Genomic DNA, 23,867 nt, shown 5'->3' on the forward strand with positions numbered 1-23,867 from the left:
AGTGAAGGAAAAGCTTAAAGCACCTCTAAGAACTCTTTTGAAATTGGTGGAAACTCAATCCAGGTGACTACTTCATGGATCTGATAAGAGCATTGGGAAGAGTAAGTTTGAGTATGGCAATGAGTTGTTTACTACATAATTCCATACATGTTCTGTCATAGTTTGGATGACTTCACTATTAATGTACAATGTTGAAAATAAAAATACAACCCTGGAGAAGAAGGTGTTTCCAAACTTTTGACTGGTAGCGCACATTACACCGCACCAAAATTCTTCCTTTGCATATCCCAACTTGTTAAAGAGGGTTAAGGGGTTTGCTCAAGGACCAAACAGTTGAACCCCCAACCTTCTGAGTCTTAGCAATCCAGAGCCTTAATCACTGAGCTATCACTTCTCGTTTACAGAGCTCATGGTTGAGGGAGACCACGTTGAGTCGCTGAGTAGGAGTTCCGATTTACAGCGAACTCTTTTGTTTTTGAAAGGGACAGAAATTCAGAAATATCTCATGGAAATCACATCAACCATAAATCAGTACCAGACTCACAAAGAACATCTTCGCTATTTCAGTCTAAACATGCTTAATGTGTGGGTGGACTTTTCCTCCACTACACTTCAGGCTTATAACGAATTCTAAATGAAAATGTAGATTTTTTTTTGCCCTGGTTTCAACCTTCCATGTGAATATGAACACACTTGAGTTGTGGTGATGATTCTTCTGTATAGGCAACTTTTTGAATCTCTATTCGACCTCCTCTTCTTCTTCTCCCCGCCATAAGCTTCCTGCTGAACACAGCTGGCAGAGAGAAGAGCAGAAACCGCCCCACACCACCGCACCACCATTTTATTCACTATTTACACCAACAGGTACGTTCATAACACCGTTATTAATCCGAATAGCTTTGATGTGTATCATATAAACCAGTTTCAAGACGTTTTCTTGGTAACTGGCTTTACTACGCGTATATTTAGAAGCGTTTTGAGTTGCTCTGAAATGGCGGAGGAACAAGCGGAAGTGCGAGCGTTCACACGACTTTACATTGTAGTTACAACTCGATACAAACTTGTTACAGCTTTTTGTTTGGTCGCACGTTTAAAACTTCATTTAGAAAATCTACCATTTCGCGATTATTTGAATGTATTCGGACGTAGTGATATAATTATACTGTTGTACAAGGAAGTCAGGCGTGAACACACACCTCTTCTATGGTTCTCACTAATGTCTGTATATAAGCTTTTATACATGCATTTTTTTAAATTTATTCTTTGTTTAAGTCAAATAGCATTTTAGAAATAGGTTTAGGGTATACACCTGGGAAATACTACTGCTTTTAATTCATAAAGATGTCGTTTTCTAGACATTTTACTGGCTAAATAACCATTAATGCGTGTATAATAAGAAGTTAATGCATTCTCATGTGTCTTGTCAACACACTGTGTATATGTATTAGGCTATACTTTTTTAATAGAATCATTATATATAGAGAAAGTCGAATATAAATATAGGGAGAGAGATATATATTTCATATAATCAATATATAGAGAGTCAAGTGTTTATATTTTGTATAATCACCATATATATATATATATATACAGTACAGACCAAAAGTTTGGACACACCTTCTCATTCAAAGAGTTTTCTTTATTTTCATGACTATTAAAATTGTAGATTCACATTGAAGGCATCAAAACTATGAATTAACACATGTGGAATTATATATGGAATTATATACATAACAAAAAAGTGTGAAACAACTGAAAAATGTCATATTCTAGGTTCTTCAAAGTAGCCACCTTTTGCTTTGATTACTGCTTTGCACACTCTTGGCATTCTCTTGATGAGATTCAAGAGGTAGTCACCTGAAATGGTCTTCCAACAGTCTTGAAGGAGTTCCCCGAGAGATGCTTGGCACTTGTTGGCCCTTTTGCCTTCACTCTGCGCTCCAGCTCACCCCTAAACCATCTCGATTGGGTTCAGGTCGGGTGACTGTGGAGGCCAGGTCATCTGGCGCAGCACCCCATCACTCTCCTTCTTGGTCAAATAGCCCTTGATGCCTTCAGTGTGACTCTACAATTTTCATAGTCATGAAAATAAAGAAAACTCTTTGAATGAGAAGGTGTGTCCAAACTTTTGGTCTGTACTGTATATATATATTAATAAGAGTCAAGTGTTTATATTTGATGTAATCACCATGTATAAAGAGTCAAGTGTTTATATTTGATGTAGTCATCATAAATAAAAAGTCAAGTGTTTATATTTTGTATAATCATCATATATAGAGACTCAAGTGTTTATATTTTGTATAATCATCATATATAAAGAGACATTTTTTTTTATTTGATATAGTCATCATATATAGAAAGTCAAGTGTTTATGTTTGATGTAATCACTATATATAGAGAGTCGAGTGTTTATATTTTGTATAATCATCATATATAAAGAGTCTACATGCAGCTCTGCACACTTAATTCATGCACTTTTACTCTGGTAAAAGTGCATAAATTACAATACAATTACAATAGTATTTAAATAGTTGACACAAAATATATTATGGATTATTTGCAAGAGTGAGCAATAATAAATGGCAATACATTGTTTATTACTTATTACTATTTTGTTGCTTGGATAATGCTGGGTGGATCATTTCACAGGAGTAGTTCATTACACTGGGATAGTGTCATTTTCTGTCAGTTTTCACCTGATATGTTTGTTGCAAATGAAAAATCTAGTATCATGTATCCATGCATTTGGAAATTCGATTACATTTTTATTATATATCATATATCGATTCATTTGTAGATTATGACATTATGACTGGCTCAATACCATTACTGTGCAAGGGTCTGACAAGATTTATGTTTATGTTTACAGAAATTTATCTGGGAATTGATTGATATATGGATTTTCCAAAATTGCTCCAAATCTTAAAAGCAATAAATGGCCAAACTAAAACACTGCCACTTTTTAGATTTAGGGATCAAACAGGAATGTGTACACATTTGCATTTTACTACATTAAATATATACATGTATATGAACTCAAAGTTGTACTTTGCACAGCCTATTGATTATGTTGTTGAGCCGCCACATGGAACAGGATTTTCCGTGTACTGTAAAGTTGGAGTTTGGTCGAGTTCTTAACAAATAGAGCCAAACAAATTCCAAAATTCCATTATTGACATGCAGAAGGCGAGAATGGGAATTAAAGACACACGTTTCAAGGCCCGTTTTGCACGTACGCCATATTCCACGCAAAGTTCGTGCCTGTGATGCCAAATCCCCTTCTCGCCTTGTGCGTTTCCACGTTGTGCATACGCAGGGCTCAGAGTTTAGAGAGTAAGAGCGCACTTTCTTCTGCCAAGTTTGTTTTTAGCGGGTGTGCGTCAGTAAAATATGTCCGTGGGGAAACACAGTAAAAGTTACAAGGACCAAACAAAATTGTTTGCCCTCGATGCTTTTTTTGTATTCGACCCTAATCATGTAGTGTTTTTAAGTCCTAAATTTCATGCGAAATAGTAGGATTATGATGGCTGAGCTTGAGTTTAAAGTTTATACATAATAAGTAAGTCAGCAACAGGGTGCTGTGATGTGGCCTGATGTTACTGCAGAGTAATGATTACAGAAAGTGGAGTTGCTGATTCCTCCCCAAAGTATTTAAAAAAAAAAACACAGTTTTGTACCTCTAACACCGAAGTGGTTTATTTTTTTAATTGAGGACAATGCGTTTCTATATATCATTTTGTGTATATAGGTTTCACTTAATGTTATGGAACATCCACTAGTCAATTTCCTATTATTACTTATGTTGTAGCAGCACAAGCCCCTCTTTTCCTTCACTCAATCTTGAAATTATTAAGACAAACCAAATATATATATATATATATATTTTTTTCCACAATGGAAATTTAGCTTGATTCGACTTGTGCAGATTGTTATGAATTGTGTTACATCCCTCCGTGTCCTAACATGCCATTACATTCGATGCTGGTGAATGAATAGGAAATATGAATGGAAGTGTACATAGTGATAGGCATAGTTCATAGTTCGCATAGCAAACTGGATATAGCTTTGTAACCATCTTATGTTTCTAGCTGCTCGGCGCAAACAGGTGTTGTTGTGTATGCCGTGTTTAGAGGTTGCCACAGCAGCTGGAAAATATCCGTGCTGAGAGGTTCAGCATCAAGTGTCTAGCGGAAACATTCCTTGGGTTTAAATCCTGTTTCTTTTGCGAACGTGTGCAAGTTAGAGTTAAAGTATGTGAAGTTTACTGTGGGATATTTAGCAAACCGCAGTGAATCCTTTCAGTCCGAAACTGATCACACATCTTTATAATAATGGGGATTTATCCGAAGTGTAGCTTTGTTTGAAAGAGATTTGATGAGCACTAGTGAGTAATTAGTTTTGTAAGTGGTTATACACTGGATACCAGACAACAGGTATGTATTTTTATTAGGATTTTATTAATGGCATATAAAAAGAATACTCAACACTTAATAAAGAACATAATGCTGATCATAGTGTGATTTAGTCTGAAAGTAAAAAAAAAACTTATTAATAAGGATTCGGTTTCGAAATTGAACTTATGAGATGTTTCAGTGCAGTGTTACTGAATATACGTTATAAAATGCCTATTTTTAGGTGCCCCAGGAGAGGTGAATACGATTTAAAGACTTAATGGTGGACTCATTCACTCTGCAGGGGTAATCTGTGTGGGTGGTAGCTAAATGTAGATCATTTTTTTAAGTCTTCAGTCTCCCAGAGGGTATTGGGGAGTTGGGCTGTAGGGGGCTATAGAGAGGTCGCCGTGGTGCAGGTTGGGGCTGGTTTGGGGGTTTAGGTTCCACTGGGCCCCAGATACAAAGCTCAGAGTGGGTCTTACTCAGGCCTTAAGCATCCTGTACATCTGCGGGGGCGTACATGAGTCATAGTCCTGTGTGTGTGTGTGTGTGTGTGTGTGTGTGTGTGTTTTCTCATTCTGCCTGCTTTTGCATTTTAGTGTGTTCTTTTTAATAGTGTTTGAATGAGTGCCCAAGCCATTGCACATTCTTGTCAGTGCCATTATCTTCTCCCTAAATGTATCCATGTGAAAGGCTCCGATTGAACCCATTATTATATCAGTCAAGAACTTCTCATTGCTCATTGTCCGGTCCCAGTTTCTTTTTGATACACCCACCATCCTCCCCCAGATTATTCTATACAATCCTGAGTGTAAACTTTCCTTTCTTCCTCTCCTCCCACTCCTGCACACTCCTCCTGTCCGGACACCAGGGCAGAGCAAACATCCTTTTTCCATTAGCAGGAACTCAGCAATCCTCCTTTCTCATGCATTCCCACATATCAAACACATTTTTTTCATTTATAGTCATAGGACAGGGTCTAAACACAAGTGTTTTTATTTCACTTCAGATCGTTCTAATGCACCGCCAAACTCACGTAGCCGATCGGAGGACGCTGTGGCGTAAAGGATAACAGGAACTAGCTTGTTCTCTCAACCTTTAAACGGAACAATGAACAGATTTTCACAGATAGCTGACATGTGTTCAGAACGATTTCCATTTCAAACGACATTCACCTCAAAACGAATCACTAACTGAATCGTGTTTGTTTTAGTGTTGGGTAAATGTTGCAGTTTGTTAACAATTGAATGATGTCGCATGCAAAGTATCAGGAAGCTAACCGAACGTATATATAAGGTTTTTCCTTTATTATATACAAAGGAAATCTTGCAATATACTACCTGAATTTTAAGAAACATAGACCCGAGTGCATGATTTTTGTTAGACACAACTGATTATTTCGTCTTTCTATCGCAGAAACAGGCTTTTATTACATGTCCATTGGGTCATATTTATTTACACACACAGTAATCGAACTGAAGTGACTTTAAGGGTTTTCATTTACGTACATAGTCACAGCTTAAAGACGTACAAGACAAAACGGACAAGACGCGGTCCTCTGTAGGTGGCGCCACAAGATTTCTTCGCAGGTCTTGTCAAGGAGAACAAACTAACAATTGCACATTTGTGTTGCGTCACGAAACAAGTGGCGACGGTTTAGTTAGCGTTCATCCAACGCTGTTTGGGATCTGGTGCATGTTTTAGTCATGCCCGTTACTGAGCATGAGAATGTTCATGCCTAGTGGTCAGGGTGGTTTGTAGTTTCAGACCATGAAGACATAAACCCTATCATTAGAGCAGAAAGCTGTAAGAGTGTGTGATTTCCTCCATGTTCAGCTCCCACCCAGTTGCTCACCACACTTTTCCCGGTGCTGTCACCAGAAGTATCCTTACTTCCTTTTACTGTACTGCGAACTTTATTTGCTTGTACTGAAAATTGCGAAATTTCAGTTATACCCCGAAACATAGGGAACCTTTTATCGTCTTTACTGTACTGCCTTTGGATTTTAAGCTCAGCATTCAGTAAACTGACATCTCATCTCAGAGTGAGGCAATCACTCCTTCTCTCACGTCCCCAAATGCCCACCAGAGTTTCAGAAAAAAATAAGGATATGACATATGACTTGGTTTGACTCTCCCGAGACTTTTCATAAGGTATGGATACATATATTTCACTTTAATTCTTAAGCTCTGTAAAATGTTATAGAAATAAACTCAATAGCAGCAACTATAAACTCTGGAAAATATTCACATTTTAATTCGATGCAGTTGAAGTTCAGTGGCTTGATGCTGTCATGTTAAAGCCAACGCCCATAGTAATTATGTTTTCCAAAAAGTAATTCTTTTTCTTTTTTCTTTTTTTTTTTTTTTTTATATACCAAAACCGAAACAGGAGTGTCATCTCAAACTTGTGGTCTAACGCCTATGAATTAATAAATCATGATGACTGAAAACCGATAAAAAAAAAAAAAAAAGAAGAAGAAGAAGCATGCACCACGGCTGGTCTTGTTTCTCTGAGGTTTTTAATCTGTAGATCATGTCATGTAGATTGTGATGTTATTAGTGAAAAGATCAAAATAGTTAAAAAGACACGTCATTAAAACTTTAAAAAAAGTGTTCCCTTTAAAGGCCATGATGAAAACCATTTCATTAACTCACTATCCTTTTTATAATTGAGCTAGTAATGTGCATTTAGCTACACACACACACACACACACACACACACACACACACACACACACACACACACACACACACAGATATTTGTGTGTCTGACTTGGATTTGTCTGGCAGAGGATTTGAGGAAGCGGAATTAATGATTTTTCGTCTGACGCCGACTCTCAGGAGGGTGGAGCATCACAGTAACTTCTCCCAAATCAACAATTGTTGGTTGTTGTTTTTTTGTTTGGTTGTTTTTTTGCCTGCTCAGTTCAGATCTGTTTCTCCAGATTGTAAATGCAGTGAATTCAATTACTATATTATACCCACTTGATGGATGGAGCATGGAACCGAGTTCCTCGGTCGATTTGAAGTTGAAGGCGAAAAAGGGTGTCGCAGATTAAAACTCAGATGAATAAAAGACAGACTGAAGAGAGAGAGAGAGAGAGAGAGAGTGTGAGAGAGAGAGAGAGAGAGAGAGAGAGAGAGAGAGACTTTTTCGAAAGGTCACACTGTAGTCTTGTTAAGAGGAAAGAGAGGAGAGAGTCAGAGAGAGGAGGGGTGAGAAAAGAGAAGCCGGATGGATTTCTTGTAAATCAGCATACCGAAAAAAAAAAAAAGAAAGAGAGAAAGAAAGCATACCGAACGTCCAATGAAATTGATGCTGGCAGAACGCCAGCATCAAAGATATACAGAGAGAGGGGAAGCGAGCGAGAGCGGGAGAAAGAGAGAGGGAGGAGCTGAACGAATAGGACGTTTGTATGCGAGTACGCAAAACACACACACAGGCACTGAGGTAGAAATCATGCACAGAGTCCCTCATGAGCCTGGAACGAATAGGGAAACGAGGAACCGGTAGGAATGAACGATTCTGTGCATCCGCATAGCTGGTATGATTTTTTTCAATTCTTTTCATTCATACTTGTTTTTTGACACACGTTTCGAACTCGTGTGCGAATTTATGTCGTACCGCGCATTGTAAGTCATCTCGAACTTGCATCTGTTTGTGCTGTTCCTCGTTATCTCAAGTGCGATTATAATGCGTAATAATACAGTTGAAATGTTTGTGTGTGTGTGTGTGTGTGTGTGTGTGTGTGTGTGTGTGTGTGTGTGTGTGTGTGAGAGAGAGAGTTTAAGCATGTGCCTGTACACAAGAGCTTGTGTTGTTTTGAACTTGACACTATCAGGAAGTTGGTGAGGTAAAATAGCATTTTGCTTGATCTACTCTGAAAACAGAGGGATTCTGTTCTTAGAGGAATGAGTTCAATATCGTATCTGTTGTGTTTAATCTGTTATCATATTTGCTCTGAAACATACAGTTTTGCAACGCTGGCTTTCCTGTATGCAGGGGATGCTTTACTATGTTGTTGTTGGAGTACACGGACCATGACGGTCACTTGATAGTCTCACCATGAAAAACAGAAGCGCTCGCCATGCTTTGTGCTTGTGATTCCGATCAAAGGGTAAAGACTTAGCTGGCAGAGGCTTGCAGTTGCAGTGAGACGTTTTCTATATCGATACAAGGATATGTCGTGATCACCCACACCTTCTCAATATTAGTGTACCGCCCAGATCTGCCACACCCACTTTCAAAGAGGCACATGACCCGACGTGCACCCATTTTTATAGCTATCGCCTTATAGCGTTTGTACAGCAGTGTCAGTATGAAAAAGGCATGGCTGCTGGGCATCTTATTGCACTTCGCATCAGGACAGTAAATACTTAGGCATGCGCTATCAATTCGGTAATCAGCGAAGAGGCGAAGGTGAGATTTGTTCTGTCAGTGTTGACCCCATGGTGTTAACCACTGCTTTTGAAGAGAGTTAAAAATTGAGAAGTCGGCTCTCAGGGTTCATGAGGCTCACACGGGGTTCGTGTCTGTCTGCTTTCTTTTAAATCGAGAGAGAAGAGGAAAGAGAGAGGGAGAAAGTGATTGAAAGAAGTCAAGTGAGGACACACTGATGCAACATGCTGTAACCATTGTAATGTTCACACACACACACACACACACACACACACACACACACACACACACACACACACACACACACACACACACTCACCTCTAATGCTTGCAGTCAGCTGGCTGTCTAAAAAACACTGTTGATTAATAATAACTTGGTAAAAAACATTCTTTTTGATTCTCAGTAGTTTTGGAAAGCTGTGAAATAAAAACGATGGAATTTTTTTCTTGTTTTCTTGATATATCCTTCGAAGTGTTGGCATTTCTATGCAAGCTTTTTGATCAATATCAAGTGCAATGGTTTTAAAACTTCTTCTGTAAGCAGTTTGAGATGTCCAAACAGAAACGAAAAACTGGCTTCTGATTGGCTGAACAGAAAAATCTCAGTACGTCTGCCGGTGCTCGGAGATCACACTTTCGGCTCAGGAGCCAAGTGAGCAGAATTGGCCGCTCCCTCTGGTTGAAAGTGACGGCAAACTCTCTTTGTTGTCAAGCACATTGGTAGTATGTGAATGTGGGCATCTCTGAGATCAGGTATCCAGAAGAGGGTAAATAGCACTTTCTTTGGTGCGTTATGCCCTGCCCCTGTAAAGCTGGTTTCACGAGTGTCTTAGAGGAAACACGTGCTTGCCCTAGACTCTCTGGTTGGTAGTTGTCTCGTGCTTAGAAAGAGGTAGTGGGTGGCATTTGGCAAGGCCACAATTTGGGGAGAAAATGGGGAAGAGAGAAAAGTATAATGAAATAATTGTTGGGAAAACCAACTGCCATTAAAGATGTATGATCAGAAAATGTATCATGTCTACAGTTTCTGCAGAAAATAAATTGCTTTAAATTTAAAATGCAAAACAAATCGTACAATTGTAATGAATTTCGAACAAATACATTTTCGAATTTTATCAAAACGGTCCAATCAGAGGTTTTGCTGTAAAGTTTACGCAAATCGTATAATGCGAAAGCTCAGAAACGTGCATTGTGGCATGATTTTACTGATATTGAGACTTCGTTTGCATTTATGTATTTATTAATGTTGATCAGAAGAGAATAAGGCCTCTGGATAGAAGGGCAGTTCTTATAGATTATGAAACTCACTTAGCTTTAATGATTGTTTGAACAGAGTTGGTACACTGGAACATTTTGAGAATTCTTCTCCAGCTTCTTTCGCTCCTAAGGCTGAGCTATAAACCGGCCTCTCTGGCTTTGCCTCTACCTCATCCAGGCAGTCACTTCCTCATCAACTTTACTGTCTTCCTTTGAGGCCTCCGCTTCAATAGAGATAAACGCTCGAGAACTGCGATCGGGTTTCCTCCTCACCAGATGGCATAAACGTCCTTGTGAGGCCCTGAAAGAACAGACTAGCGTTTGTCCCTGTGAGCCTGAGCACTGTCGGAGGTACAAAGTTCACAAGAGATTAGCGAATCCACTGGCTGCTGAAATCTACAAGTTTTTATTACTGTCTCATGTCATGAAAGAAAATACTTGGCAGCGCAAGTCACTGTGACGGAAAGCAGTTAAAGAAGGCCAGGTGTGAAAGTTGATCTCTGGTGTCTTTTTTGTTTCCTTCTTCCAGCGTCTGAAAGATGGCACAGAGGTACTTTAACTCCACCCTGCCCTTCTCCATGTCCATAAACCAACCTAAAGTCAAGGTCCAAGGCTGCCTCGCTTCCAACCTTGAGCCTATCTTGTCTCTCAGCTCTGGGAAGGACGATAAACAGCCCGACTTTAAAAACTACATTTCGAAAGTCATCTCTTATGGAACAGCCAAACATATAGACACGGTACCACTGGGCACCGAGAAGCCTTCCATCATCGCCCAGGCAGAATGTAAGTGCTGAATCCATCTATTAAAAATGATTGAACGAAACACAAATTAAACACAATGACTGACCTGTAGTCAACATTATCGTCTTCCTACAGGTGAATCTCAGGACTCGCAGGAATTCTGTCCCAACAGCAGGTAATGATTTGACCTATCACACCATTAAACCAAACACCTAGTGGTCGTTTTTACTACTTGGCTCTTTATTTTTTTTTTCTGACGTCAAAATTTGTGCAGCAACTACAGGGCAACACTTCCCATACCTAAAGGCTCGATCTGTCAGCGGCAGCCGAGGAAAAAACGACGGAAGAGGCAGCGACGAAGGGTCTCACAGAAAGAGGGCCAACAGAGGGATGGAGGGAATGACAGAGTGGGAGAAAGAGGAACTACTAGAGTACCACAGCAGGACAGTGGAGAGGTAAAATGGGCTTTATTTAGGTAGATATATATATATATATATATACAGATATATAATGGGATATCCAGAGTTATACAAGGATCATGAAGAACCAACAGACAGACCAGGATTTAAACAAATAAGAGTACCATGGATTTAATTGTCATGGTAACAGGGTGCCATGGACAGGATGCGTTGACCATGTAAGGAAAGTGGACAAACATGTAGACAAAATGAGCCAGTTGAGGCATGTATACATTACGGAAAGTGAACAGGGATTGAATTTGGGTGGACACGACCTTCTATAATTGTTCTATATCTAGTGATGCTTTTGGTGCAAATAAAGGACTGATGTCAACAGGAAGTTGGATATGAGTCAGTGAGCCACCAGTTAGTATGTTTAGTATAGAATGATAATAAATACATGTCTAAACATGAACTGCTTTGAACACTGGGTCTCTGTGTGTTTTTTTTCCACTAGCCTGGACACTGTAGCTACATCAGCAGCAACAGCAGCAGTGCAGTTAGCAGAGAAAGTCTGTCTGTGCAGGAGACAGCGGAGCCATGCTTCTCTTACTCAGGCCTTATAAACCATCCGCTGTCTTGCACATCCTGGGCTGATGTTTTTCCTTCTACACTTGACCAAGCGTCGTATGGCCAGGAGGGCGGGCGCTCGCTGGAAACCGACTCACCAATCAACAGCGAAACCAAATGCAGCCTGGCACTAGTAGGCCTCAGGAAAAACGTCTCCCAGGCCGAGCTGTCCTTCGCCCCGCCGTTCGCCAAACAGATGGTCCAAGACGTGAACGACAAAGAAGAGGAAGAAGAAGAAGACGAAGATAACGGAGTGGAAGAGAGCGACATAAACGAAGGCATCCTCTGTAAAGAGGTGGGTTTGAGAACTTGAGTAATATGTGTGTGACACTCAATACATCATAGTGAAAAAGGACAGCCGGCATGAATCGGTTAATACGAACGCAACCTGACACAACTACACACATGACTGCACGGATAAGCAGTTGGCGAATCGAGGCCCCGAAAAAGAGTGAGTCACATACAGTAGTCATACTACTACATACGAGAGAGAGTGAAACATACATCGATAAAAACATCAGGCGCGGACGCTTGCATGTTTGTTACGCGGTTTCCTGTTTTTCAGCACTGTGAGGTTTCGTGTTTATCTCACTAGCCTAGTTCTGCTTACGGGAGTTTCCTCACACGCACGCCACCAAACACACGAAACATTTATAGATCGCGATTGGCCCTTTGTGACTGCAAGCACCCTTTCAACGCTGGTCGATTATGCGATGAGGTAAACATTTAGATGCGCCACTTCCTGCTTTTTAATATATTATAAAAAAGTTACGTTGACAAAAAAAAGTACGCTGGTGTTAAAAAAAAAATGGATACGAAATAAAACGAAATGAAAAGTGAAGCGAACCGAGAGCAAACCTGAATTGCAATAAAACACAGGTGTGAATAATTTGTGGGTTTTGGCAAACACAGCTTGCAGGAAGTGTGCGAACGCTCACGTCAAGGATGTTTCACAGTGGGTGTTCAGGAATTCCTCTAGAGATTGGACCAGATATAACAAAGGAATAATGAATAATATAACAAATGAAATAAACGAGTAAATAAATACGTCTTGTGAGTGAGTTGCGTTTGAGTGTTTATAGTGTTTAACTCGTTTAGTCCATCAACATCTACTTCTCAATAAACCGGACCTCGTCCAACATATGTCTCTGTTCCTGTAGGAACTAAAGCCCCGGGACTACGAGTATCGCGAAGGAATAGATTACGAGCTTTGCGATTATCTAAAGCAAGGCACGTTCGGAGTCGTCTACAGCATCAGGGATAAATCCAGCGGCTTTGTGTGTGCTGCCAAAAAGGTACATATAAATACTGTATCCAAAATGTATATATCTGTAAGTTCATCTTCGTGTATCCTTATCACCTTTTCGCTTTGGTGTTTGTTAGGTGCCGTTGGAATGGTTCAGAAGTGAGGAGGTGGGCTCGTGGAGTGCCCTCCAGTTTCCTCACGTGGTGGAATTTTTCGGATTTGTCCGAGAGGGTCGATCCGTCATCCTGTTTATGGATCTCAAAACCGGTAAGAATTAAGGCGAAAACCCCGCCCTTAAGGTGTTGGATTTTATTTGAGTCTCACACACAGGAAATCATTGTTTATTATAAGAAAAAGATATTGGAGTTTTATCAATTGTGTAAGATGAGGTTTGCTCATTTTTTTCTTCTCTTAGAACTAAACTGAAAATTCAATCGTTTAGAAGAAACATACATATGATCACCTGCACTTTCCGAAATCCAATAATCCAGTGTTTAATCTACTTCCAAACTCCTCTTTTTTCCCTTTTTCTCTCTCTCTTTTCCTCCTCCATCTTCAGACTCTCTGGGGCAGTTGCTGTCAGAAAGGGGTCGCCTGCCCGAGGATCTCTCCCTGCACTACATGCATCAGGTCCTGGGGGCGCTAGAGCACCTACACAAGAGGCACGTCATACACTTGGACGTCAAAGGTACGTAGTAGTCGTAAAAACGGTCCTGCGATTGAAATACGACAATTTTTTTTTCTCTACGTATGTTTTAGCAGCTGACGCTCGAGTTTCCTTCCGTAAATTCCAATTACAAGTTACGAAAATACAAATAAGCCTTCACCACGCGAGCATCAGTCGCACGAGCTGAATGAGTCGTCACTCCAGAAATGATACCGTATTCAAACAAGAGCATTAAAATAGCAGCTGTTATTAGAAAACTACTCAACAGCTTCTGACCAATAAGAATCCGAGCGAATCAAACAGCGATGCGGTTTCGGTTTGAATGTCGCCTCAGATTACGCTATTATTGTCGGGTTTTGGAACATTTGAGAGTGTGAAACAGCTAATTTCTCTTCAAGATATCAGCGCTCCATGTCTGTAACTGAGATGAGTCACAGGGTCATAAACAGATCATACCGAAAAAGGTGTGTGTTACGCCGGACACTGGGAAAGCAGTCGCGGATGCTGAGATGCGAGAAAACTCCAGTTTGCTCAGTAACGTCGCCTTCGCCGGCTCGTTTGATGTCGATCAGGATTTCAGGCCAGCGATGATTTCTTTCAAAATGCCGAAACGTTGCGGTGATACTAAGAATGCTGAATCGAAAGTCATTTGAAAGTCATTTGATCAAAGTGCTCAAATTGATCAAAATGCTTGTGGTTGTGTTGAAAAGGTGAATGATGCTTTTATAATGTTGCAACACTTTAGTTGTTTTGTTCTGTGGCTTGTTTTTTTTTTTTTTTTTTTTTTTTTTTTTTTTGGTTTAATGCCTTTTTAGAAGAATGGGTGGGGCACAGAATGCAGCACCTGTGGTGAGAAAGAGAGCAGTCTGCTCTCCGTGTGTGAGCGAGAGAGAGAGAGAGAGAGAGAGAGAGAGAGAGAGCATGTTTAAGAAAGATAGATAGATTGATAGAGAGGGAAAGAGAATGAGAGAATGTGTCCGTATGTGACTGAGACTGAAGCTGGGAATTTCCCAGAGTGACTCATGAAAAGTGCAAGAGGAGGGGTGTGTGGGGACGGGGGGGACGGGACGGGGGTGACGGGGATGATATCGACAAGCCCAAGAAAACGAACATAGAGAGGAGCTGTTTATAAAAAAAAAATAATAATAATATTTTGAATAATACAAAAAAAAAGAGAGAATCTGAGGAGAATTTTTCAGTAAGCCTGCCGTCTGGAGCGCCCCCTGGTGTTCGAACTGCTCAAGTCATTTTGTGTGTGTGTGTGTGTGTGTGTGTGTGTGTGTGTGTGTGTGGGGGGGGGGGGGGGGGGGGGGGGGCACATCAGATTTATCCTGCAGTCCAGTCACGACGTGGAAACCGAAAGCGCTTTTTTTTTTTTATTTATTTTTTTTTTTTTACACACCTTCCTGGAACAAACCACAGACTGAGCAAACCACCTGATTTCTGGGAAGAGTTTTGTTGACTGACAGCCGGCTTTATTGCCACACTGCAATCCTGCAAAAGTCTTTAATTACCTTGAGACATGCTGTTTTCTTATTGGGGCAGTGACTTCGATGCACACACACACACCAAATCAAAGACAGATCTATTGGTGTATGCTTTATTTGTATAAGCTAACTTAATCCATAATAATTGTCAAGATCTGAATACTAAAATTCCCAGTGTAATCTATCCTTCATTTATAAAAGGAAGAGGTGCTTTTTACATATAAATTACAGCAAACTTCTTTCTTCACATTCCCCAGCAATATTAGGAAGCTGGGGTCAGAGCGCAGACTCAGCCATGATATAGTACCCTGGATCATTAGGGTCTTTCCCTCCTCTGTACATGTCCAAACCATCTTAATCATATATGTAAACATATATCTATACACTTTACTGTACAAATAGAGGGGGTAGTGTGGTTAAGGCATTGTAATTTGGACCTCAGAAGGTTGTGAGTTCAAATCCCAGCACCACCACTGCTGGGCCCTTAACCCTCAGGTGTAAGTCACTCTGGATAAGTGTGTCTGCCAAACGGCAAAATGTATAATGATATGAAGAAGGGGATGAGTATAACAGTGAAAAGATTGTTTTTTCATGTTATCTGTATTTTATTTTTTTTTATAGTGGATAATGTGTTGTTGTCCGAGGATGGGAAAAACACATTCCTTTGTGACTTTGGCGAGTCTGAGCATCTAGACCTGTCTGGATTCAGCCCTTTTCAAGGTAAACCCTTAAATAACAAATAGAACTTAAAAACATCAGATGAAATCCATGTTGAAGCCTGAAAGTGGAGTGATGCTTATGTGTGTGTGTGTGTGTGTGTGTGTGTGTGTGTGTGTGTGTGTGTGTGTGTGTGTGTTTTTAGCTCTGAAGGGGACGGAGACTCACATGGCTCCCGAGGTGGCACGTGGAGAGAAGCGCTGTGCCAAGGTGGACGTGTGGAGCAGCTGCTGCATGCTCCTGCACATGCTCAGTGGCTGCCAGCCGTGGATGCGCTACTACTCCCGCCCTCTCTACCTCAAAGTAAGTGCTTCATTTGCTCATTTATTCTTGGAAAGATTTGCTGCTATGAACCGATGATAGTCCTTGTGGGTCTCGCTGATTGCATTAACTGTGTGGCTGCAGATAGCCGAAGAGCCGCCGCCCCTGAGAGAGATCCCTCCCGACTGCAGCACTCATACTGCTGACGTCATCAAACGGGGACTTCAGAGAGAGCCGAGCCAAAGAGCCTCAGCGAAGGATCTCCGAGTTCAAACAGCCAAAGCACTTAAACAAAGTAAGCTTATGCATATACACTCTACACAGCGCTCTGAATTGTATATACGGTACATGGATGTTTTTTTTTTTTTTTTTACATATGTACATTTTTACATTATAATCAGGATAGAATATGGACATATATTTATATATATAACTGCATGTCCCTTATATCAGATTTCTATGTAGTATTAATAAACTACATTGATATTATAATGACCATAGTTATATAATCTCTCCACCTCTGCGTGCTCCTGCAGTGGGAGGTCTTCGGAGCCCAGCAAGGGGAGGAGCCTATGAAAAGCCAATCGAGAAGCCAGAAAGGCAGGCACCCAGCCCCGTCTCCAAAAGCTCTGTGCAGCAGTGGATGGGCCCAGGGCATGAGCGGAGAAAGCGGGCTGGACCCAAGACCAAACCAAAATGCAATACGCAACACGTGGAAAAAGTGGACGATGCGAAGGAGGGGAATGTCAGGGAGGAAGAGATTGTGTTGAGAAAGGACAGTTACCTTGCTCCGACTTCACCGGTTTACTTTCCTTCACCACCACATGAGTCACACAAACCCACAGAGCAAGAGCTTCGCAAACTCGAGAGGGGTCAGTCCATACGCCCTTATACCCCACATCTATATTCACTATGCCTGAAACTTGGATTAATAATCACAGAACGACTTTTAATCAATAATAACTCATTATTTGTGTATTTTTTTCCTCTTATTCCTTACAGAATTTTTTTTGAGCAGTCTGTCTCAGCCACACTCAGCCGAGAAGCAGGAGGAACTTCTTTCCTGTCTGGGTAGTGACTGCCTTTCTAACAGAGAACCCGGTGATAAAAAGGTAAAAACACACACACACACACACACACACACACACACACACACACACACACACACACACACACACACACACACACACAGACACCCTTCTGTGTACCAGTAGTGCAACAGGCCAATGTATGGTATGCGGAAACCTTTTTTTTTTTTTTTTTTTTTTACAGATGAAATTAATCTGAATAAGTGCAAATAACAATAACAGTACCAGTTTGTGTGTGTGTGTGTGTGTGTGTGTGTGTGTGTGTGTGTGTGTGTGTGTGTGTTTCTGGCTGCTGCCAGAAAACTGTAGGAGGCTTCGTTTCTCATGAAATTTCTGAAACGTGTTCATTTCCTGACATACCCATTCTTTTTGGTATCATCTAGTAAATATCATAGTTTTCACATGTTTGTCTTTACTATGGAGCGCATGATTCTGCCTTTTTTCATCACATTGCCTGCCACTAGCCAATAAAAAAGTTTTAAGCTCGCACTTCTGCATTCCTTCTCTCGCTGGAAAGTCCACACTTCCTCAAATCGTTTAAACCTTTGTTTTTTTTTATTTTTTTATAGTTTTTTCCTTTCTAATTCTGCATAAAAGGGTACCTACATAAAGGTCAAACTGAAACTATATATATATATATATATATTAGGGGTGTAACGGTACACTTTGGTACGTATTTCTGTTTGGAGGCAGAAATGCAAAACATAAAACGCTAGTTTTTTTAAAAAAATTTTTTTTTAATTTTTATTAATGCAGTTTATTAACATTTGTGAATATCGACTGTTTACATTTAAATATTTTTTAAATTATAAAATAATATTTAATAAAAGTAACATATTTTTAAAAAATTATAATTTTTTTATTATTATATTGATTCAATTGAGTAATTAAATAGGCACACATTAAATTAATTAAATTAAATAAATGTAAAAAATTTATGAAATAGTTTACAGTTGTTAGACCCCATTTGCATAATACAGATGTGTATAAACAAATTGTATTTTGTATTATTGAGTAGCCACAGTGACACGGCACTAACTCGAGTTAACATTTTTATACCTCAAACAAACAGATATATATACAAACAAACAGACTTGTATGTTTTCAAGTTTAATAATAATAATAATAATAATAATAATAATAAACAGTGACACTGCGCTCAAGTGTGAGACGGAAAAACTTGCGTATGTTGTAAAATAAGTTTTTAATGCTTGGTCTTATGTGTCTTCCTTCCATCTGTCTCTCCTTTTGTTTCTTTAAGGACTCTGGCCGCTGGTCAGTTGGCACCGGGGACGACCTCAGCTCAGGTGTGTTTTCCTACAACAGCCAATCAGATGGCCAGAGCTTCAGTATGGATTGGCTTGGCCCCGCCCACCAGCCTCCACCTCGCTGCTTTGAAGGTGAGTGATGAAATAGCTAAGCAGGTGTTATATTATGGGTTAAAGAAATGAGTACCGCATTACATCATACGCTTTAGTCATACTCCATGCTGAGATGTTCTACCTGTCCTTGCAGGAGTGGACGTGTGCATCCGGGACTTCAACGGACGATGTCTCCGTATCCGTGAAACCCCCCGTGTAAAAGTGGGTCACATCGCCATAGGAATCAGTGATCAGGTAAGGCGGAAAAACACCTGTACGCGTGAACACGAAACACGTGTGTGTGTGTGTGTGTGTGCGCGTATGCTGACGTGTCTGTGTTTTGTTCCTTTTTTTTTCCCCCGGAAGATCTCAGAGAGCGTGTTCAGCCTTCAAAGTGAGGACGGTTCTCTGGTGGCCCACGATAAACAAGTCAAGGAAGCCGGCCTCTTTTTGCGCTGTGTCCCCGCCCCTGACCCCGCCCACATTTCACTGGACAGAAAAGGATCCGGACGCAACCTGCCATGGAGCTGGAGGATCAGGGATGGAAAGCTGGAAACCTGGGACTGATAGCTTCATCACATTTTCTACTGTCTATATATATATATATATATATATATATATATATATATATATATATATATATATATATATATTATAATTTCACCTCATCCATTTTTTTTTATTCACCCTGTGCATTATTGCACTGTTCCAGTGTGGTGTTAAAAATATTTCATTCATCTTTTCCAATTTTGTAGGAATTATGATTTCATTGGTATATATATATATATATATATATAAAAAGATTTATGCATGCTATGAATTTCAACTGAAGTCATTTCAATTTGAGTGTATAATAAATTATCTGATGCCCAATATGTATTTTGTCACCACTGTGTATCAACAATAAACCTTTCAATACATCATTTCTCAGCAATCCTTGGTGTTGCAGGTCTCATTATTCAGCAATGGAAACACATCTTTATATGTTTAGTATCTGTATTATTTAATGTGATATAGAAAAACTTACATCCGACATTCCAGCCAGAAATATTCTTCAGTTATCGAGTTATTATGCAATTGTAAAGTTTTGATAGCTCGCCAAATATAGTGGCAGGTAACTGGATGAGCTAATTATATTTCGGAGGTACGCAAAATAAATATATACAGATTTAAAGTTTTTTTTTAAACCCCCAATGACAATTTCGTTAATCAGTGTAAGCTACAGTGTAGGCTGATTAGCAGAAAGCCACATGCACCAAATCTGGGAAACTACGTCTGAGTGCTGACTCAACTCAAACCTGACAAACACACAAAAAAAAAAAAAGAATACACCACATACTTTTAAACACACACACACACACATATATATATATATATATATATATATATATATATATATATATATATATATATATATATATATATATATATATATATATATATATATTCATACGTTACGATTCTTTACTGGAAACAAAGTCGAATGTTGAGCTTCCGCCCAAACTTCGACCGTCATTTTGGTTTATTAGGAAATTCTGATAAAGAGATGCACGTAATAAGTTCGTATTTATTAAAACATCCAGTTTTGTTTGTATGGCGCGATTAAAAATGAAAATTGTCCCAAAGCGGCTTTACGGAGATCATTTCAATGGCAGACAGCGGCAAGGAAAATCTCCCCAAGATGGTCTGAGGAACCAGATTGTGCCGAATGTTCATTCATTACATTTTCATCATTGTTGAGGGGTTCAGTGACGCTTCTGCTCAAAACATCATGCAAATTGAGTTCTTAAGCCATTGTAGAATGTTGCTATTAATTGCAGTCCAAATGCATCCTCAAAGTTCTTGAGTTTCCTTCATGGATCTTAAGGCTGTTCATGAGGAACCGACTACAGGTTCACAGAGCGGCCTTTAATTTAAAGAAGTAGGGAACTGGGAAGATTTGGGCAGATCCAAAGAGAAGACAGGGACTGGACACTGGTATCTCAGGAGAATGTGTAGATCGATCGATAGATGGATGGATGGAAGGATGGATGGATGGAAGGAAGCAAAGAAAGAGAAAGAGAGAGAGAGAGAGAGAGAGAGAGAGAGAGAGAGAGAGAGAGAGAGAGAGAGAGAGAGAGAGAGAGAGAGGCAAAAGTTAAAGAATAAAAGATTAAGATGTATCTTTCTGTTAGATAAAATGTAAAAAGTTAGGGATGGGGAAACAAAAATTCTCCCCTTCTGATCATCTACACATTGTTAATATCATAACCTTAACTGAAACAGGGAAGTCATACATAAATTAAAGTGCAGGGGAAAAAATTTTTTTTTTGCAATTAATAGATATTAAAAAAAATGTGATTGGATAAGTATTCACACACCCCACACTACCTCAAAATCAGTTGTATCGCTTTCTATTGACATTGTGCTTTTGAACCCTTATACTGGAATATCTGAGAAACCCAGGGGTCTTTACAAAGAGGGGCCAGATCTAAAGTTCATAGATTTTCATAGATTTGATCTCTTTCCTTCTTAGCTGGCTTTAGCACTTTCACACAATACACCTTCTTAATTGTTTCAAACTCTTTTTAGATTTGGGTTTTTTTTTCTTTTTTTTTTTCTCACTATCACCATAATTATTGTACAGACATTTTAAAGGAAAAGTTTGAAACGTATACCGAGTGCTCTGGAAGACCTCTGAAATCATTGGGGTGTCATGCATTTCACACCTAGGCCTTCAGCGGTGTCCCATATGAGTCAATCCACCTCTTAATATCACTATGATGCCACAGCATTATAAAGAAACGCGGTGTAATCACAGACAGGAATCTCAATGCACCCAATTTAACAATTCTCCTTTCACTGTAGCCACAGCTGCACTGCTCACATACATCATCTCTAGCAGAAACATCGATATAAACCTCATCAAATGACCTTGGGTTTTCTGTGCATTTTTTCCCTGGGGATTGGAAATGAAAATCTACAGAAAAGAAAATAAAAAAAGTATAAATGGTTCACGGAAAAAAAGCGCAACAACAGTTTTGAACCGTTTCGACCGACTTTTTCTCACGATGTCCAGCTTTGCTTGAAAAGTCCGTCTTGTAAATTGGTGAGGGTGTGATGACTTTTTAAGGAACTGTAATAAATGGACATTCTGTGTCATGGGTTTCCCTTTTCAGTCTGGTTCCTCTCAATGTTTCTTCCTCATGCCACCTCAGGGAGTTTTTCCTTGACACAGTTGCCACAGGCTCAATCATTGGGTATAAATGTAGAAGTATAAGGAAAAATTAAAAAGTATAGGGACTAAACATACATTCTGACTTTATACTTTATTGTTTTTAAAACAATGCCCACTGATAAAAGTACTATACAAATACAAATAAAATGAATATAGCGAACAAGCTTCCTAACAATAGAGAAGGAGGAGTTTGGTCCTTTGAATTGTTCGTTAAAACGTTGTATATGTTCTTACCACCAAATCTTAATTAGACATGACGTTGAAACTGCACATTATTTTAAATCTGAAGCTGGTAGCAGTTTAGTGAGGGTGATTTGAAAATGGTGATGCGTCCAAAAAAAAAAAAACCAGATCGTCCCGTAACAAAGTCCTCCATCCACCATTTGAATTGAAATTCATAAAAACATTTTATTATTACTTATCACAACTTACAAAAAAAGGTAGTTCACAGAGAGAAAAAACAGCTCCGAAAGCATCAATCCAGCAAAGTGTATACAATTATACAAACAGTAGGACAGGACGACAAAATGGTGATTGTATCAAAGTGGATTTAGAATAAAAAGGCCAAGGCACTGTCAACATAAGAAGAAAACGTATTTAAAAAAAAAATTGTATCCAAATAACACAAAAACATGAGAAAGTGTATAAAAGTGATTGCATGTGATTGGGTTTCGAATAATAGAAACGGGGGAGGGGAGTACAGTACTAAGACCACTTTGAGAAGACCGGGTCGATGTCTATGTGCAAGTGTGTACTTTCAAACAGGAGACACGCGTACGTCTTTACACCGAGGGAGCTTGCAGCAATTTGGAGGAATATTAGGAGGATCTATTGCTCTGTAAATAATATGCTAATTAGACGAGATGGCCATGTCATGGGGTCAGCGGACGCAGGGGGACAGAATTAGAGGGCGTGGGTTATTTGGAGAGAGCCAATTGTTCTTGCAGGTTAATTAATTCGTAGATTTCCACCAACCCCTACTTCAGAACATTTTCCCGTTTTCCTGCGCCACCATGTAGACGCCAGAAATTGATAACGAATGCAGCCATGACTCGAATAAAAAACCCCTGCGTTATTAGATTAGTCGTTAACTCCAATTCTCAGGCAAAGCTGCAAACTCCCTTGGCGTCTCTGCATATGACTTCAGCACCGAAAATCGCAACCGTGTCCCCGCACGTGGACGTGCGCAAACTCCGGCCAGGACCGCACACAGATCCGCTCAGTAGTAGCACTACCCGGGTGTCGAAAACGAAAAAAGGAAAGAATGAGAGAAAGAACGAGGGAGACAGAGCATAGCACCTCCTGAACCTAATGCGAACACCGTAAAAGAAAACAAATATAAAACAAAGGACATTGTGAGGTAAAAGAGCGATGGCATGCTTATAAAGCCTTTATAAACCCTTTGCAAGTAATAAGTATGTGCAATTTTTGTGTTCGTTGCGAGAGATGAGCGATTCAAGTAGGCATGCAGATCATTTCCTAGTACAGGAATCGTCTGTCAATTTCTTCGAAAGGCTAATCTAAACGTCTGATCTACTCTATATATAAAGTCCAAGGCAATTATTATTCAGGTTTGCCTGATGATAAAAATAAATAACTTAAAAATTAAGGTCCAAAACCACCTCTTTTCCCTCCTGTCTCCCTCATCCTCTCATTTTTCAGTGCATATATATATATATATATATATATATATATATATATATATATATATATATATATATATATATATATATATATATATATATATATATATATATATATATATATATATATATATATATATATATATATATATAGATAGACAAGAAAGGAAATAGAAATATTTCCTTATTAAAATAACGCTTCTCTCGTGATCATCAGATCTCGGTCTGATCTCTCTCTCTCTCTCTCTCTCTCTCTCTCTCTCTCTCTCTCTCTCTCTCCCTCCATTCACATAATAATGCATCTGCCTCTTACTGCCTTTCTCTCTCTTCATTCCTCTGTTCCCTTTATCAGCTCTGT

The 23,867-nt window shown here is 39.5% G+C and overlaps 1 protein-coding gene across 3 annotated transcripts; it reads left to right on the forward strand.

Moving 5' to 3' along the window:
• The first annotated feature begins 706 nt into the window (after positions 1–706).
• Positions 707–19,583, forward strand: map3k14a (mitogen-activated protein kinase kinase kinase 14a). 3 transcript variants are annotated; one of them, XM_083567269.1, is made up of 16 exons: positions 707–864; positions 10,583–10,836; positions 10,930–10,969; positions 11,069–11,249; positions 11,710–12,117; positions 12,983–13,117; positions 13,206–13,335; positions 13,628–13,756; positions 15,844–15,942; positions 16,085–16,242; positions 16,345–16,495; positions 16,737–17,072; positions 17,203–17,312; positions 18,550–18,688; positions 18,804–18,904; positions 19,016–19,583. In XM_083567269.1, the coding sequence occupies exons 2-16, from the start codon at positions 10,593–10,595 to the stop codon at positions 19,214–19,216; spliced, it is 2,562 nt and encodes an 853-aa protein (XP_083423395.1). In that variant the 5' UTR covers positions 707–864; positions 10,583–10,592; the 3' UTR covers positions 19,217–19,583. The 3 variants fall into 3 exon arrangements, with proteins under 3 accessions (XP_083423395.1, XP_083423396.1, XP_083423394.1); XM_083567270.1 differs by lacking the exon at positions 707–864 and adding an exon at positions 4,093–8,132 and having other exon boundaries at positions 8,176–10,836; XM_083567268.1 differs by lacking the exon at positions 707–864 and adding an exon at positions 4,093–7,942.
• The last annotated feature ends 4,284 nt before the right edge of the window (positions 19,584–23,867 follow it).

Source organism: Silurus aristotelis, assembly GCF_946808225.1.
Source record: "Silurus aristotelis genome assembly, chromosome: 17".
NCBI lineage: Eukaryota > Metazoa > Chordata > Actinopteri > Siluriformes > Siluridae > Silurus > Silurus aristotelis.